The 19,693-nt window shown below is 42.9% G+C and overlaps 1 protein-coding gene across 1 annotated transcript in view; it reads left to right on the plus strand.

The window, feature by feature from the left end:
• Positions 1-19,693, plus strand: part of FBN1 (fibrillin 1) — a 193,114-nt gene that overhangs the window by 84,664 nt on the left and 88,757 nt on the right. Inside the window, 7 exon segments of the mRNA XM_070953865.1 lie at positions 862-984; positions 5,178-5,300; positions 9,413-9,565; positions 13,240-13,293; positions 13,713-13,838; positions 16,738-16,863; positions 19,373-19,492. Of these exon segments, the coding sequence (XP_070809966.1) occupies positions 862-984; positions 5,178-5,300; positions 9,413-9,565; positions 13,240-13,293; positions 13,713-13,838; positions 16,738-16,863; positions 19,373-19,492 (825 nt within the window).

The following is a 19,693-nucleotide window of genomic DNA, read 5'->3' on the forward strand; positions in this document are numbered from 1 at the left end:
CAGCCTTTAAAGTATCAGTGTTAATCTGAAAAGGACCTGATCTAAAAGGGGATTATCCTTGGAAAGCAGAAGAGTGATTTGTCTGGTCTAATGAAAGCCACTTAATTCAACTACGCAGTTACTCAGACATCACATACATCCAGTGGTGGGATTGAAATAATTTAACAACCGGTTCTCTGCCCTAATGACCAGCTGGGTAGGCACGGCTTGGTGGTCATGTGACTGTGTGGGCATGGCCAACTCAACATCACTCACGTCGATGGGCGCTTCGCCTTAGCTGTTACAATGTAATAAGGGTTAACCAGAGAGGCAGTTTCTGTAAGCAGGGTAATAAAGATTAGGCTAGAAACAACACCAGAATGTTTCCTTCCTGCCTTCCTTACAGGATTAGCAATGTAAAGTGGGAAAAAAAACCAAAATGAGATTTCTTCCAACAACCGGTTCTCCAAACTGCTTAGAAAGTTAACAACCGGTTCTCCCGAATAGGTGCGAACCAGCTGAATCCCACCACTGCATATATCTTTGAAATCCAAGCATAAGGGACTGTACCTGTAGAAGAGAATATTTGTACCTCAGGGTTGAAATTTGGACTCGTCGGTGCTCTCTGAGCACGGTGGTTTCCTTGCAGATGTTTGATTACCCAACTTGGTAGCATCCTCACAGCACTGATGATGTTACCTAGTTGGGTCATGAAACGTCTGCAAGAAAATCGCCAAGCTCAGAGATCATCAAGGAGCATACCCCATAAAACGGGGTATGCTTGGCCCAGGATCATGTAGTTCACTGGGAATAATGTCATGTTCTTTAACGATGATGAACTTTGGTTTGACTGTGTGTTCATTTTTTATTTTTTATTTTTAGATATGGATGAATGCAGCATACGAAACATGTGTCTTAATGGGATGTGCATCAACGAAGATGGGAGTTTTAAGTGCATTTGCAAACCTGGTTTCCAGTTAGCTGCAGATGGACGTTACTGCAGAGGTAAGTGCTTATCTGCAGACCTTGCAATGGGTGATGCTACCGAGCAGCAGTGCTAACTACCCGGATGCATGCCAGTGAGACTTGGACTGCATGCAGGAGGCATGCTAGGCAATTGAGCCACTTCCACACGACCTGCCTCCACAGACGTCTGAGGATCTGGTGGCAGGACAAGGTGCCAGACACAGAAGTCCTCTCCAGAGCAGGCCTGCCTATCAGTGTTGATGAAAGCCCAGACACGTTGGGCAGGCCAGGCCATGTTGCAAGGATGCACCAAACAGCTCCTCAATGGTGAGCTGTCTCAAGGAAAGTGATCGCACGGGGGGGACAAAGGAAGCAATACAAAGACACGCCGAAGGTCTCTCTCAAGTCCCTGGATATTGACACCACCTTGTGGGGTGGAAACCCTGGCACAAGATCGATCAACATGACCCAGGTTGATCCACCAAGGCCTCCAGACCTTTGAAGACAGACGGACAACCACAGCACAAGAGAAGTGTGCTCTCCGCAAAGCCAGAGCTGCAAATGCTGCAACAGTGGTGCCCACACATGCCTGCCCGACATGTGGCAGAACATTCCGTGCCCGTATTGGCCTTACCAGCCACCTGCGGACACACTGTGGACACTCCACAAACCTGTTAGATGTCAAGGTCCTCTTCGAAAATGATGGACGAACGCAGTGGTGAAATCTAAATTTTTTTTACTACCGGTTCTGTGGGCGTGGCTTGATGGGTGTGGTGTGGCTTGGTGGGCATGGCTTGGTGGGCGTGGCAGGGGAAGGATACTGCAAAATCCCCATTCCCTCCCCACTCCTGGGAGAAGGATATTGCAAAATCTCCATTCCCACCCTACCCTGGGGCCAGCCAGAGGTGGCATTTGCCGGTTCTCCGAAATGCTCAAAATTTCCGCTACCGGTTCTCCAGAACCTGTCAGAACCCCTGGACGAATGTCATCATCAATGGGCGATATACTTAATATGAAGCATGCAGGGGAAATATATCATCCTAAACACTCTGCATCAAACTTAAGGTATTGTGTTAATACAATTATGTTCCATCTCAGAAGAAAACTTGGCTGTTGTAACGAAGATCCTTTCAAATGTTCTGGATTTAAGAAAACTCCTTGGCAATATCTATTTTGACCACTAAACAGGGTGTTCTGATGTTCCAAAGACACAACAAAACAACACATCATTCATTTGAGGGCAGTGTTGTCTTGTGATGGAAGGAAAATGGTGGAGTCTTTTTGAGTTTATTTCTTTGTGTCCAACTCCTCTGCCAAGACCCAGGACAAAGAAATGCATAAAATTTTGATCTTGTTTATGTACAAGGTATGAGAGCCACTTTGCAATATGGACTGGAAACTGAAAGACTCTGAGTTCTAATCTTCCCATAGGCATGAAACAGTGGTGAGTTCCTCCCGGTTCCGCCCGGTTCTGCTGAGCCAGTAGCGGTGACGATATGAAAGGATGGAAGGCTGAGTCAACCTTGAGCCTGGTGAGATTTGAATTGCAGTAATTGCAGGCAGCTGGTGCTACTTAACAGCACTTTAGTCTGCTGCGCCACCAAGGCTCTTGTTAGACCATAGCAGAATTATTGCAAAGAGGTAGAAACGTAACCTCTTGCCTAAGGACTGTGCTGGAAACTGAGGAAATTTTAACAATTGGTTCGCCTTTTTGGGTTGAGCAGGAGATTAGAAGCTAATGCGCCAAAGATATAAGCAATTGGAGTTTTGAACGAGCAAGACTGTATTGTGTGCCAAACAACACAAGCTAAATGAAACACTGAGGTGCTTTCCTCTCCATTTGCCCTTTTAAGGTTGGGGGTGGGGGGTGGGGTGGAGTGGGCAAAAGTAAGAAAAGGCCACACATGCCAAATATTGTGTATACTGAAGGGGAGATGTTAGGATATGATTATATTGTTAAAGGTTACTCATCTACCCACTCGGTATTTTTAAAACATTTCTCTAATTCTCAGTGTTTAGAGAGAGAGAGAAGAGGGAATGGGGGGGGGTTTAAATGCGCAATCGCCATATCAGGAAAAGAAAGGCATTTATTTCCTGCTGGGCAGGAGTGTGTGAGTGCGTGTTTGTGTCAAGCCAAGCAACAAGCAAATTCGGTAACACAATTGGGATCAATTCTGTGGTCTGTGAGGCGCCTGAAAAATGGAAGACCGGGAAGGATTGTGCTACTTTATAGGAGAGCAAAAATAAATCCATGCACAGCGACCCAGAGAGAGAGAGAGAGTGGGAGGGAGGAAGAACGAAAGAAGGAAGGAAGAGAAAGAAAGAAAGAAAGAAAGAAAGAAAGAAAGAAAGAAAGAAAGAAAGAAAGAAAAAGAGAAAGTTGTCCTTCGAAGATAAATACTTATTGACTTTGCAATGAAAGAGAATATCTGTAGCTCAGGGTTGAATTGTGGAATCTTTATAGTGTTCTCTGAGTTTGGTTGCTTGCTTGGAGACGTTTCATTACCCAACTAGGTAACATTATCAGTGCAGCTGAGTGTGGGGTTGGCTCCCTGTCTGTACAGTATTGATTGGGGTGTGGTTTTCCCCTTGGTAGTTCCTTGTCCTTGGAACTTTTTTCCTTGCTAGTTATGGGTAATTTCAACACTACTGTAATCAAGGATTTGCCAAGGAGAGGACCTTTATGTATTTACTTACACCGGGGCTTATATGCCTCTCCAATCAAAACTGACTGAGTGGCTTTCAGACCATGTTTACATAAACAAAGTGCAAAGCCTAAAGCATAAATAACAACACGTACCAGATGCAGTGCCAGAGAAAGAACAGGACAGGACATTCATGGATTTCCACATTACAGGGGGTAGCTGTAGCTCATAACATTCTCACCTCAAGTTCTCCTGAATAAACCTAGGTTTTGTGGCCTGTCTGAAATCCCAATAGTGGTGATAGCCATCCAGACCTCAAAAGGAAATGCTACAAGGAGTTGAGAAGGCCCTCTTCCAGAGCCTCTTTCTGGAGCTGAAGAGGGTTCCCATCTATGGGATTTTATCAGATAGAGTCAGTTGGGAGAAGGTGGTGCTGAAGCAGAAGTGGGTTGCAGCAGGTTCTGACCAGTTCTGGAGAACCGGTAGCGGAAATTCTGAGTAGTTCGGAGAACCGGTAGTAAAAATTCTGACTGGCCCCGCCCCACATCTATTCTCTGCCTCCCAAGTCCCAACTGATTGGGAGGAAATGGGGATTTTGCAGTATCCTTCCCCTAGAGTGGGGTGGAAATGGAGATTTTACAGTATCCTTCCCCTGCCACGCCCAGCATGCCACGCCCACCAAGCCATGTCACGTCCACCAAGCCACACCCACAGAACCGGTAGTAAAAAAAATTGAAACCCACCACTGTGCTGATGATACCTACCCAACAGAATATGAGCTATTTATTTGTGTACACCATGAATTGTATAGCTAACTATACATTGTATATACATTGTAATACAATACATTGTATTGCTAACTAGGGCATACAAAACCTTTGCCAGACCAATTCTCGAATACAGCTCGTCTGCCTGGAATCCACACTGTACACCAGACATTAATACAATTGAGCAGGTCCAGAGGTATTTCACGAGAAGAGTACTCCATTCCTCTGCTCACAATAGAATCCCTTAGGCCACCAGGCTTGAAATTTTGGGCTTGGACAATCTGGAACTGTGCCGCCTGCGGTCTGACCTAAGCATAGTACACAAAATTGTCTGCTACAACATCTTACCTGTCAACGACTTCTTCAGCTTCAACGTCAATAATACATGGGCGAACAATTGATGAACAAACTCAAGGTAAACCGCTCGAAACTCGATTGCAGAAAATACGACTTCAGCAACAGAGTGGTCAACGCCTGGAATGAACTACCCGACTCTGTTGTTACATCCTCTAACCCTCACAGCTTCAACCTTAAACTGTCTACCGTGGACCTCACCCCATTCCTAAGAGGTCCGTAAACGGGGCGTGCATAAGCGCACCAGCGTGCCTACCGTCCCTCTCCTCCTGTCCCCATTTATTTGTACTCATTTCCTTCGTTCACGTCCATGTTTATACTAATACCTGTTACCTTGTACATGTTTGACAAGCTAATAAATAAAAAGAAATGAATAAGCTCCATGGAACCCTTTGCATCTCTCATCCCAAGTAGTGAACTAAACTTTAATCTTCAACAAAACGGTCTTTTTTTTTCTTTTTAACAGATATTGATGAATGTGAGACTCCAGGAATATGCATGAACGGACGCTGCGTCAACACCGATGGCTCTTTCAGATGCGAATGCTTTCCTGGCCTCGCGGTTGGGCTGGATGGACGTGTGTGTGTCGGTAAGACAAAGTCGTGGCTGACGGTTATGCTTCAGGGCAGGGGTGGGTTCTACTTACCTTTACTACAGGGGTGAAATCTACTTACCTTCCTTACCGGTTCGGAAGCGCACATGCCCTGCACACATCACATACGTGCGCAGACCTTCTGCGCATGCGCAGAAGGTAAAAAACACATTACTTCCTTGTTAAAACCAAGAAGTAATGACATCCGGGAGGGTGGGCGGAGCTTTGCTCCACCATCGCTACCAGATCGCCGAACCACCAGCCAAGATCACTACCAGATAGGGCGATCCGGTCCGATCCGGGAGCATTTCACCCCTGTTTTACTACCTGGTCCTCATCGGAACCCCAGAAGCAAAACATTTTCAAAGCAGAAACCAAGAAAAATCCAGGTGCCTGTTGGAAAAAGGACTTTTGAGACAACCACCGCCTGGATGATTGAGAATTTCCGTAGACATCGCAGTTTTGAGTTGTTGTTTTTTTTTTTTTAATTTTGATTTATATGCCGCCCTTCTCCGGAGACTCAGGGCGGCTTACAATGTGCTCAGCAATACCCTTCATCCTTTTGTATATTTATACAAAGTCAGCTTATTGCCCCCACAAACTGGGTCCTCAATTTACCTACCTTAGAAAGGATGGAAGGCTGAGTCAACCTTGAGCCTTGGCGAGATTCGAACCTGCAGTAATTGCAGGCAGCTGGTCTTAATAACCAGCTTAATAACAGGGTGCCTTAAACCACTGTGCTACCAAGGCTCTTCTTTTCTGAAAGCTGATTCACGAGGATTCATCGTGACAGTTGCATCTGTGGCCCGTTTTCAGCATCGTATGTTAATAAACACGGACAATTTGGCCTTTCCAACCGAAACCATTGAAGAATTGATGTCCTGCCTGAAAAGCCTCCAACTTTTTTTTTTTTTTAAAAAACACGTGTTTATCCAATGTTGCTGAGCATAAAGTACCAATCCATTTATAAGGGCTGATGAGTCCCATTTGCTGTGCAATTGATGTGTCTTCATTACAAATTTCCTCCTTTCGACCTCATTTTGGAAGGGCAGGGAAGGGAACAAAACAACGATCAATTAGTAGGAATTTAGCAATTAAAATGTGTTCTCCGGCTCTTCCTAATTTGGTGAGATGCAGGAATGCCATTGCTGTTTTTCAACAAGGAAACAAAACAAAACAAAACAAAACCTAAGAACGACCCTTTTAAAAATATAAGAGCGTGTAGGAAACCATTAATAAAATGCCTCTGATAAGTACAGATTGGACTGACCAACGGTTTAGCTTCTTGCAACTGTGATTCAGATCTCAAGCACGCAGCAAGGCAACACGCAATATTAAGAATGATTTGAATCTGCCTTAAAATGGAGCCGCTCAATTATTATGTTCGTTCCAAGAGTTATCTATGAATTAGGCATTCCTTCCAAATTCCTGCTTTTAAAATAAATGCAAGATGGCATGCCTGACCTACGTTCTGGTACACGGAGTGACTTTCCATCAAATTAACATACCTTAGCAAATGGCAACCTGATTAACTCGACTTTTGTATATTTAGCCTTTGACAGGTTGGCAAAGTAACCGAAGCAGAATTGTTTTTAGCAAAGCAGAGTGCGGATTGTGTTCGAGGAAGTTCTAACTCTGGTCAGGTTGAAATATCTGGAGAGGAGATCGATGGCTTCTGACAGTTTTTTTTCACTACTTCTGTAGCCAGATAATCCCAAAGTTAGTTACTAGTCAGGATCCCCCGGTTTGGATTAATCCTATTGGAGACATCAATGACCTATGGAGAAAAATAAAATAAAAATATCACTGACTTGGCAGAAAATGGAGAGTTTCCACCCATGGGAATGGAGTAACTAAATGTAAAAGAGGAAAGCATTAGTAAACCATGGAAAGAGATTAATCCTTTGGGTAGGAGCCTTAGATTAAAATGAAAAAAAAAATTTTCCCTAGAATCTAATAATTTGGATGGCTAAAATTTGGTGATGGCTCTTATGCATTTCTCGAGAAAACTATTTTTCAATTGTCAGCATATAGCCGTGACAGCGAACCTATGGCACGCGTGCCACAGGTGGCATGTAGAGCCATATCTGTGGGCACGCGAGCGTTGCCCTAGGTCAGCTCCAGCGCACATGCGTGTGCTGGCCAGCTAATTTTTGGGCCTTCTGGGTCCACTGGAAGTCAGGAAACGGGCCGTTTCCGGCCTCCAGAGGGCCTCCGGGGAGGTAGGGAAGGCTGTTTTTGCCCTCCCCAGGCTCCAAGAAAGCCTCTGGATCCTTGGGAGGGCGAAAAATGGACCTACCGGGCCCACCGGTAACCTTTTTGCCATCGTGTGCCAAAAGCGGGGGGAGTGGGTTAGGGTTAGGGCACTTTGTATATCCCCATGGTGACGTGATCAAAATTTGGGCACTTGGCAACTGGCATGTACTTATGACTGTTGCACTGTCCTCTGGGTCCCGTGTTCACCATTTTTAACCTTTCCAGATGGCTCCCAATGAGCAAAGTCAATGGTGGGGGGAGAGCCAGATTCATTTAACGACCCCGTGATTCACTTAACAACGGCAGCAAAAAAACTCCAAACAAACAATGGCCGTAAAATGGGACAAAATTCTCTTAACGACTGCCTTACTTTAGCCATGGAAATTTTGGACTTAGTCGTGGTTCTACGTTGAGGGAGTTCTGTAGTTCTCTTGGCAGAAGAAGGAGTGTGGGAAGGCTTTCTTTGAAGATGACTTCCTCGTCTAGACCGCAGTCTGGAAGTTTGATGGAGGTTCTCCATCCAAGCAGTTTCCAGAACTAGCCTCGTTTTACGTTCTGGACTTAATCTAGGTTAGTTAAATGCTGCCACCTGCTGCAGCTTCTTTGCACACAGTTACCGGCTGTTATCATTTCTGTGGAGCTTCATGAGGAAAACAGGGTTAGACTTGCTTGGGCTGAAACAACGAATGGCATTCGATGTGCTAGGCACAAGAGGAGGAATCTGATGGCCGAAATTAACCTTCAGCCATTAATTTTGGGTTCTGCACAATTGCTGAACTACAATATTACCTCAAAAATGCTTTCTTTTTCCAAAAGGCAGCTAGACTTCGGTTGCCTTTTGAGGAAGAAAAAAATAAAGCCCAGATGCCTTTTGAAAAAAAGTGCTTTTGGGACAACTGTGACTTGGATGACTGAGAATCGCCATAGACAACTACAATTTACGCACAACTGTAGTTGTGGGAGTGGGATGATGAAGGTAGGGCTTCGATGTGGATGTGAGGACATCTGCCACCCCACTGATCGCCAGGGTTGATTCGGCAATGTCTGAAACATCACCGTTTCTCCATTCCTGGTTTAGCAGATACAAAGAACTTTCTGAATTAGGGAAAAATGGTTTCTCAAAGTAACCATTTGAGGTTAATTTTTTTTTTAATTGAAAACATTTTGAGAAAAGAAACAACGGAGGAGGCTATTTGTCTCTTGAATCATCCTTGAATCAATGGGAGAAAATGCTGTGGAGATTGTTGGAATTTTGAATGCAGGTCATAAGAAGGCACCAAGCATGTCTGTAGTAACTCCAACTGGTCGTAAGTCAGGGAGTACCTGTAACCATGTACTGTGTTTTCCCGAAAATAAGACATCCTCTGAAAATAAGCCCTCCACAGAAAATAAACCCACCCCGAAAATAAGCCCTCCCTGAAAATTTCCTCTGGTTAGGGTTAAGGAGACGGAGCTGGAAATCAGATAAGAGGGCAAGAGGAACCCCGTCTTGCTCCACGTGCCCCAAAATAATAAGACCTCCCCGAAAATAAGGCCAAGCGCTTATTTCGGGGTTCAAAAAAACATAAGACAGGGCCTTATTTTCGGGGAAACACAGTAGCTACAACTTGGTTGTTAACTGAAGAGATTGCTCAGTGGAACCACGACTGTGCTTATGAATCTTACTTCAGCTTGCCTTTTCTCTGCAAAGTTTGCAAATGTGAGGACTGGTTGCAAAGTTACTTTGTCATCACGGTTGTAACCTCAAACGGTCGCTAAACGTGGCAATCTGCCATGAAAAGCAGAACTGTCTGTACAGCTTTCCGATTGAATGTATTTGACCTTTTTTTTTTAAAAAAATCTCTCTCGTTCAGATACGCACATGCGAAGCACATGCTATGGGGAATACAGAAGAGGCCAGTGCGTTAAACCCTTATCTGGCGCCGTCACAAAATCCGAATGCTGCTGTGCGAGCACAGATTACGCCTTCGGAGAGCCTTGCCAACCGTGTCCTGCGCAAAACTCAGGTACAGTGTGATTTACCCACCCTGAGATTTAAACCCCTCCTTTGTCACTTGTAAAGATATTCAGAAGGCTAGACTAGAATGTTTAGTTAGCACCAGACAGAGGGGCTAAACAATGATTTGATTCAATCTTTTCGGACCTCAACATATCTAACAAATGCTACTCTGTATTTTTTTTTTTAATCTTACTTTGTTCAGTGACAGACAGTATAATTATTTTTTCTGCATGTTCTCAGGTTCATCCTGAATTTTGTCTACTTTTAAAACGTACTTACGTTTTTGGCATTTCTTTAAGTAGCCCTTTCTAAAATGTTCCATCCATCTATCTTCTCTCTCTCTCTCTCTTCTTTTTCCTGTCTCTCTCTCTCTCTCTCTCTCTCTCTCTCTCTCTCTCTCTCTCTCTCCCTCTCTCTCTCCCCGTCTCCCTCTCTCCCTCTTCCTGTCTCTCTCTCTCTCCCCATCTCTCTCTTTCCCCATCTCTCTCTCCCTCTGTCTGTCTGTCTGTCTTTCTGTCTATCTATCTATCTATCTATCTATCTATCTATCTATCTATCTATTTATCGTCTGTCTGTCTATCTGTCTTTCTGTCTGTCTATCTATCTATCTATCTATCTATCTATCTATCTATCTATCTATCTATCATTCTATTGATTGATCGATCTATACCATCTATCTATATCATCTATCATCGTCTGTCTGTCTGTTGTCTGTCTCTGTCTGTCTGTCTGTCTGTCTATCTATCTATCTATCTATCTATCTATCTATCTATCTATCTATCATCATCTGTCTGTCTATCATCTGTCTGTCTGTCTATCTATCTATCTATCTATCTATCTATCTATCTATCTATCTACCATTCTATTGATTGATCGATTTATATCATCTATTTATATCATCTATCTGTCTCTCTGCCATCTGTCTGTCTGTCTGTCTGTCTATCTATCTATCTATCTATCTATCTATCTATCTATCTATCTATCTATCTATCATTCTATCATTCTATTGATTGATCAATCAATCAATCTATATCATCTATCTATATCATCTATCATCGTCTATCTATCTATCTATCTATCTATCTATCTATCTATCTATCTATCATTGAGTAAGCTAATATGCTGCCCATCTCACTGTTGAACGAACCTAGTTGCTCACCTGCCAAACCTGTTGTATGTTTATTTTATTTGGGGACAAAAATGTATGTTGGGGAAAAAAAAATGTTATATAATGACAGATCCCTCTAGGTGTGCAAAAATCTTTATAATGTAGTAATAGCTGATGATAAAATGGCATCGATGTGCATAAAATATCAAGTTTTGTACATTTCTCATGCCCCTAATGGAGGATAGAAGAAATGGAAAATTACATCATTCTGTAAGAAGTTTTTTAGGGTCATAGAACTTGCCAAATACTGTAAATATTCTCAAATGTATGTTTGCACATTGTAACTGTAATCCGTTTTCCCCAAACTCCTCCTAAATTGTAATCTCTGTTTAGGCGGTGGTTATTGAAACACCCCTGAAGTTTCTTGGCCCAGTCTCTCAGAAAAAAAGAATATTCTGGAATGCCGACTCCAGAAATGGGTGTATTGTGTGTATTTTTTTTTTTTAAAAAGAAAAGGCATCATGAGAAGCCTTACATGCTTAACCTCTATTTTAACTGGCAGTTCTGAGAAGGAGACACAGAAGATCTCTTGAAGCGAATTCAACTGGCTTTAATCAATGTGCAAACTTGAAAGAAAGACTGCTACTCTCGGCCATGTTAGTTCAAACAGTAAGGAAGGTTCTGGAGAGCTATCGGAGCAAGAAAAAGCTTGCTGCTATCAGCTCTCCTTTTTTAAAACTATGCAACTGAGCCGTAAATGCAAATGGCCCTGTGCCATGGACTTCTGTTTTGCATTTGAATTAATTTCACAGAACATTTCCACATGTGGAAGCATTTTTTTTTCTCTCCCTCTCTCCTCTGGACTGTGTTTTGAGCACCTTTACTATAGTTTGAGAACGGAGGGTAAAATAGAAGCCGGCTTTCAACTTTTAATTTTTTGGGATGGTGAGAGCTGCAAAAAATTCTCCTTTTTTTTTCTTTTTTAAGAAGATGTTGGATAACCATTTCTCTGAAGTGGTGTAGGGTTTCCTGTCTAAGCAGGGGGTTGGACTAGAAGACCTCCAAGGTCCCTTCCAACTTTGTTTTCTTGTGGGTTCCCCCCCCCCCCTTGGATAGCTCATGAGAGGGACATTTTCCTGTGTGGCAGTCAGATGCTCTTCTCTGCGGTCTATGAGTTTTAGTCTTGGTAGAAGAGAATATTTGTAGCTCAGGATTGAACTCTGGGGTCCTTGGTGCTCTCTGAGCTTGGCTGTTTTCTTGCAGACGTTTTATGACCCAGCTAGGTAACATAATCAATGCTACTGTGCTAAGGTAGCCTTCATATACCCTTTTCTGTTGGTTGGGAATGTTGTGTAAGTTTCCCCAGTTTACCAGTTTCTTTTGCTGAGATGTAAGCGACTATTTTCATTGTTAATATACAACTGTGCTGCAGCCTGCAATTCTAACACTATTGGAGTTTTTTTTGTTTTTTTTTACAATTTCTGTGGAATGAAAAGCCATGCTCATTTCACTTGCTTCTCAACCTTCCCGTGTATCACGCTAAGCGCTCAAGTGATGCTTTGAGCTTAGTGTGATGTTCAACCCACCCAGGATAGCTTAGTGAAGGCATGAGCTGAGGTGGCACAGTGTTTAGAGTGCAGTACTGCAGCTACTTCAGCTGACTGCTAGTTCAGCAGATCAGCGGATCAAATCTCACCAGGCTCAAGGTTGACTCAGCCTTCCATGCTTCTGAGGTGGGTAAAATGGGGACCCAGATTGTTAGGGGGCAATATGCTATTTAGTATACAGACTTTGGTGTAAGCCGCCCAGAGTCCTCGGAGAGTGGGCGGCATAGAAATATGACTAATAAAATAATAAATAAATAAATAAAGATTGATGTGGCTTGCTCAATTGCGGTTGAAAAGAATCCTGGTTTTGCAGTGTAAACCAGAACGGTCTTTCTCTAATGGCTAACCTGGGGAATCCAGAGTGGTATGGAGCCCATTATAACAGTAGCAGAGTTGGAATGGAGCTTGGAGGTCATCTAGTCCAACCCCCAGCTCACGCAGGAGATCTATACGAGGGATTCGAACCGCTGACCTTTCTGATCGACAAGTTCAGGGTCTTAGCCACTGAGCCATTAAATGGCTTGTGTGACGTGTTGTCGCCGGGGTGAGAGGTGGGGGAGGCTATTATATTATTTTATTAATTTATTATTTGATTATTTTCTTTTATTCGTTTTGTTTTTTATACATGATGTTTTATATCCCTGTAAGCCGCCTTCAGTCGGCATGTGCGAATAGGCGGAAATAATATACATTTTGTAATAAATAAACAAAATAAATACATCCTCCAGTCTTAAACTCACAGAAGAGGGAGGAGACAAACCTGCTTCATTCAAAACAGTTGCATTTCAACATCTTGAAAATTACAAACTTGTGTTTGTGTCTTTTGGGTAGCAAGTCCTGTTGAGATCAATGTGTCCCATTGCTCCAAAATCATCTTGTAGAAGACTCCAGAACCCTCTGCATTTTGTCTTAAATATATTCTAAATCTCTTATCTAATTTTTCCTCGCTTTTTTCTTCTTCTCCAGAGGAATATCACGGTCTTTGTAGCAGCGGACCAGGAATTACGGCAACAGGAAATGGTAAGCTTGTAGCTGAATTTCATTCAAAATCACTGTAAAGGAGTACGGGATGACTTTTGCCGGAAATGCTCTAAACAAAAGATAGATAAATCCTGGTTGTTCTCATCATCATCATCATTTAATGACCCCATAATCCCTTGCGGGGTGGAGTTTGGGCCACTGAACGGAGCTAGCAGAGTGTTTGAATGGCCAGATGCCTTTCCTGTCGCCAATGCGGAGTTTTGTTCAGGAGATATATTCTCAGTGTGCCCAGAGAGAGAGAAAATATCTGCCTCTACCTAGGATCGAACTCACAGCCTCCTGATTGTGAGGCGAGAGCTCCACCTCTAGGCCACCACACCACTCTTATATCCTGGTTGTTATGATGGGTTAACAAAAATTACATATACCTGTTACTAATATTATATATTTTTTTGCAGATATCAATGAATGTGCATTGGATCCTGACATATGTCCCAATGGAATCTGTGAAAATCTGCGTGGAACATATAAATGCATATGTAACTTTGGATATGAGGTGGATTCAACTGGGAAAGTCTGTTTAGGTAGGACGTTTTCTGTATTTCTCTAACACTCTCCCAGATTGTAGCTCATCATTTTTATATTACTTTCAACTTACCGGTAGGGTTTACCATTTGCTATTCTTATTTCCGCTTATCCTTTCAATTTTCTTCTCATCTTCCTGATCCCCTGTGCTACGTTTTCCTTTGTTATCAGATTGTGTGATCCTTATTTGCTCATTCTACTTAGGAAGGTTATTTTTTTCTGCACGGTGAGAGCAATGGGGCTCAACTGCCTTTCCTGCCTTGAAGCAGGAAGCGTACAACATTTCCACTGTGTCTAGTCTGATGAAAAGAAGGACCAGGGGTGACATGATAGCAGTGTTCCAATATCTCAGGGGCTGCCCCAAAGAAGAGGGAGTCAAGCTATTCTCCAAAGCACCTGAGGGTAGGACAAGAAGCAATGGGTGGAAACTCATCAAGGAGAGAAGCAACTTAGAAGTAAGGAGAAATTTCTTGACAGTGAGAAAAATTTATCAGTGAAACAACTTGCCCCCAGAAGTGGTAAATGCTCCAATAACTGGATGTTTTTAAGAAGAGATTAGATAACCATTTGTCTGAAATGGTGTAGAGTTTCCTGTCTAAGCAGGGGGTTGGACTAGAAGTCCTCCAAGGTCCCTTCCAACTCTGTTATTCTATTCTATTCTATTCTATTCTATTCTATTCTATTCTATTCTATTCTATTCTATTCTATTCTATTCTATTCCATTCCATTCCATTCCATTCCATTCCATTCCATGTTCTTCTCTTCTCTTCTCTTCTCTTCTCTTCTCTTCTCTTCTCTTCTCTTCTCTTCTCTTCTCTTCTCTTCTCTTCTCTTCTCTCCTCTCCTCTCCTCTCCTCTCCTCTCCTCTCCTCTCCTCTCCTCTCCTCTCCCCTCCCCTCCCCTCCCCTCCCCTCCCCTCTCCTATCCTATCCTATCCTATCCTATCCTACCCTACCCTACCCTACCCTACCCTACCCTACCCTACCCTACCCTACCCTACCCTACCCTACCCTATCCTATCCTATCCTATCCTATCCTATAGCTATGAGGCTCAAATGGGTAGTATGGCTGCATCTGGTCATCACCCATTTAGTACCACCCAGGGAGCATGTGTAGCTTAAGAAATGCCACGAACGTGGGCATCTATTGCTTCCCAATAGTCTACGATAGTGCTTCTCAATTTTTTCTTCATCATGGGCCTCCTTTAAATACCTTTTGTGGCTACGGATGTGGCCACGGACCCCCCCCCCCCAAGACTTAACTCAGCATTTAAATCATAACATTTCTTAAAGCCTTTGTGGACCCTCTGTGACAACATTGCCCCACCCCCAGGGGTCCACGGACCATAGGTTGAGAACCACTTGTCTGTGGTCTATGGCCCGGTGCCCTGAAAAAGTTATCAGTTTTGAGCTAGACATATTAAGAATGTTTTGGCGTGTCCCTTTCTGCATTGGTGACTCAGCTCCTGGATCAAATCTCTTAGAGCGATTTTATTGCCTTCCAGCAGGCCACGTTGATAAAATGCTGCACGCAGATAAAATGTCAGGCTTAATAAAATCTGTTATAAATATAAAGTATATTTATATACTGTCACATAATATAAGGTTCAATGGATCACTTTGGAGTTTTATGAGGGGTCCAGACGATACCGCTTTCCCTATGGAGTTCTGTTGATTTCCCACGACTTCATCTTTTTATCTCAAGGGAGGAAATATTTTTAAGAAGAAAAACATAGATTATCTGGAGGCTAAAACATATGAAGAACAGTTGCGGGAACTGGGTATGTCTAATCTGATGAAAAGAAGGACTAGGGGAGACGTGATAGCAGTGTTCCAATATCTCAGGGGCTGCCAGAAAGAAGAGGGGAGTCAAGCTATTCTCCAAAGCACCTGAGGGCAGGACAAGAAGCAACGGGTGGAAATTAATCAAGGAGAGAAGCAACTTAGAACGGAGGAGAAATTTTCTGACAGTTAGAACAATTAATCAGTGGAACAACTTGCCTCCAGAAGTTGGGAATGCTCCAACACTGGAAGTTTTTAAGGAGATGGTGGATAACCATTTGTCTGAAGTGGTGTAGGGTTTCCTGTCTAAAGAGGGGGTTGGACTAGAAGACCTCCAAGGTCCCTTCCAACTCTGTTATTCTATTCTATTCTATTCTATTCTATTCTATTCTATTCTATTCTATTCTATTCTATTCTATTCTATTCTATTCTATTCTATTCTATTCTATTCTATTCTATTCTATTCTATTCTACCCTACCCTATTCTACCCTACCCTACCCTACCCTACCCTGTTCCTATTCCTATTCCTATTCTATTCTATTCTATTCTATTCTATTCTATTCTATTCTATTCTATTCTATTCTATTCTATTCTATTCTATTCTATTCTATTCTATTCTATTCTATTCTATTCTACCCTACCCTATTCTACCCTACCCTATTCTACCCTACCCTATTCTACCCTACCCTACCCTACCCTACCCTACCCTACCCTGTTCCTATTCTATTCTATTCTATTCTATTCTATTCTATTCTATTCTATTCTATTCTATTCTATTCTATTCTATTCTATTCTATTCTATTCTTCGTGACATCTTTGATCTGTCTTGAAATGCCCATTTTTCCTGGTCGTAGGGAGAAGGATGGGAAACTTGTACAAAGCACAAAAACTGCAGATAGTTACTCCATTTCTATTGACTTTGAAAACCTTCTTCATAATATTATAAGGAAAATCATTCCTGTTAGTGACGTCTATTCCTTTCCTTAAATAGAAACTCATTTTACAGCTTCACGTGAAAGAGACCCCCCCCCAAAAAAAGAAAGAAACATTTACTGTATGCCATCGAAGCATGTTATTTTTGCAGACGTCGCTGAATTCTCTTAATTATTTTTGCAGACATCGATGAATGTGCTGTGAATAGGTTGCTTTGTGACAACGGGCAATGCAGGAACACCCCTGGAAGTTTCACCTGTACCTGCCCCAAGGGATTTGTGTACAAACCTGATCTACAAACATGTGAAGGTAATGAAAAGGCTCCTCAAATGTTCTGCTTGGCTCTAAACCGGGGGGGGGGGGGTCAAATGTATAGGCTACAATTGTTCCCGATAGGATTTGTTTCATATTTGTGTAATAATAATTCTGTTCACTTTAACTCTGTTCAAATCAAATCAAATCAAATCAAATCAAATCAAATCAAATCAAATCAAATCAAATCAAATCAAATCAAATCTTCATTGTCAATGCACAACATTTATTTATTTATTTTTAATTTATTTTTTTTAATTTAATTTTATATGCTACCCTTCTCCGGAGACTAAGGGCGGCTTACAATGCGTTAAGCAATAGCCTTCATACTTTTGTATATTTTATACAAAGTCAGCTTATTGCCCCCACAAACCGGGTCCTCATTTTACCCACCTTAGAAAGGATGGAAGGCTGAGTCGACCTTGAGCCTGGTGAGAATTGAACTCGCAGTAATGGCAGGCAGCTGGATGTTAAATGCTGCCTTAGTAGGAGGCATTAGCCTCCTACGCCACTCAGGCTCCTTGTGCACAACATGTGCACAATGAAATTGAATGAGCCTCCCTTGGTGCAGCCCAGGAGTGATATTCACCTGGTTCTATCCGGTTCGGGCAAACTGGTAGCGCCGGCTGCAGGAGGCTCCGCCCACCAGCCCGGATATAATCACGTCCTATTTTTGATGCTCTGCGCATACTCACATGCTCACATTTGTGAACCGGTAGCGAAGGTAAGATGAATACCACCCCTGGTGCAGCCCCCCGAAACACATAATACATCTCAATAACTCACTAAATGAAAGAAATAGAATCCCTAAACCCAAATAAGTAATAACAATACATTCCCATATACCTATATGTATGTAACATTATATTATATTACATCAGTATGAACATGTTGCATGTTGTGCTGGCCCTGCAAGTCTATCGTATTAAACCTACCGTATTTTTCGGAGTATAAGACGCTCTGGACTATAAAATGCACCTACCTTTTTTGTTGAGGAAAACAAGAAAAAGAAATCTGCCTCTGCCTCCCAGCAATTTTGCCTCCTTGCAGCAAACAGCAAACAGCCTGTTTTACTTTCATTTTCGTTTTCAGCATAGCTTGATTAGCACGGGAAAAAAAATCTGCTCCCAGCAATTTACCTCCTTACAGCAAGCAGCAGAGGCCCCCCGCACAAAACAGCAGAGAGCAAAACAGCTGAGAGTTGGGAGGCTGATCCAAATAACTTGTGCTAATTAGGCTGTGCTGAAGCTAAAACGAGTTGTCTCTTCTTGCTGCTTGCTGCAAGGAGGCAAACTGCTGGGAGGCAGAGGCCAAAGGGTGGGGGCCAGTGGGTAGGCAGGGCTACATTCGGTGTATAAGAAGCACCTAACTTTCACCCCCTTTTAGGGGGGCGGAAAGGTGCGTCTTATACTCCGAAAAATACGGTAATTGTGGTGTTATGTGTGTTCAGAAGTCTGACAGCCCACATATGAAAGCTATTTTTCAGCCTGTTCATTCAGCTGGCTATGCTTTTATATGTCCTGCCCGATGGTAGGAGAGTAAAGAAGGGTTGACCAAGGTGTGAATCATCCCTGAGGATTTTCCTCACTCTGTTGAGGCAGCGGGTCCTGGCGATTTCGTCCAGTGGGGTCAGGGGGACAGCCCATCATTTTTTGTGATGTGCTCATCACCCACCTTACGACCGTTGCCGCATGATCAAAATTCAAATGGATCATATTTATGATGGTCGCAACATCCCAGAGTCACGTGATCCCTTTTTTGTCACCTTCTGACAAGCCAAGTCAATAGGGAAGCCAGATTCACTTAACAACCGTGTTACTAACCTAACAACTGCAGTGATTCGCTTAGCGGATGTAGCAAGAAAGGTTGTAAAATGGAGCAAAACTCACTTAACTTAACAAATGTTTCACTTGGTAACATAAATCCTGGGCTCAATTATAAGTCAAGAACTACCTGTGTTTTTGACCCGGTTGCTTTAATCCAGAACCTGGAATGAGTTAAGATAAATTCATGGAGTTCTCCATTCGCAAGTTGCTCTGTCAATAAGTTGAAGACAGCTGTGACTGGCTTACATGGAGTAGTAGCAGTGGTGAGTTGCTATCAGTTCGCTCTGAATCAGGCCAACCGGTGGCGGCGGTAGTGGGAAGTTCCGCCCACCCACCCGGATGTCTCTGCGTATGCGCAGAAGCTTCTGTGCATGTGCAGAAGCATGGCCTGTGAGCCCATGAGCGAACCGGTTGTGGCCGAAATTGAAACCCACCACTGAGTAGTAGGTCCTTGCTATAGATTGGGTATCGTAGGTGAAACCCAAACAATTTCTCCAAGCAGAATGCTGGAGGATCTGTGAAGAGCAGCTTCAATCATTTCATGCCACACCATCCAAATGTCGGAATTCCATCTTCTCCACTGAACAGGAAACATATATTATTTTGACATAATCAAACGGAGCACTCTCTGAAACCCCGTCTTCCTTCTGGCCATTCAAATATCCTCTTTGCTCTTCTAGATATCAACGAATGCGAATCCAGCCCCTGCATCAACGGAGTGTGTAAAAATATCCCTGGCTCTTTCGTCTGCGAATGTTCTCCCGAAAGTACTTTGGATGCCTCAAAAACCATCTGCATCGGTAATGTATTCTTCTGAGCGTCCCGTCCCCCCCACTTTTTTTCATCCGGTTTTTAAGAGTGTCATTATGGCACACCTTACCGGTCTTGTCACAGTGAGGATAATTGAATTTGTTCTGACTTAGGCTTCCCCAAAAAGCACGAACCAGAATCCTGGTCCCAACAAAACCCCTTTTGTTAAACAAACAGTGAATTCCTCTCAT

Source organism: Pituophis catenifer, unplaced genomic scaffold (genome assembly GCF_029215685.1).
Source record: "Pituophis catenifer annectens isolate HBS135680 unplaced genomic scaffold, rPitCat1.0.hap2 SCAF_14, whole genome shotgun sequence".
In the NCBI taxonomy this organism is placed as follows: Eukaryota; Metazoa; Chordata; class Lepidosauria; order Squamata; family Colubridae; genus Pituophis; species Pituophis catenifer.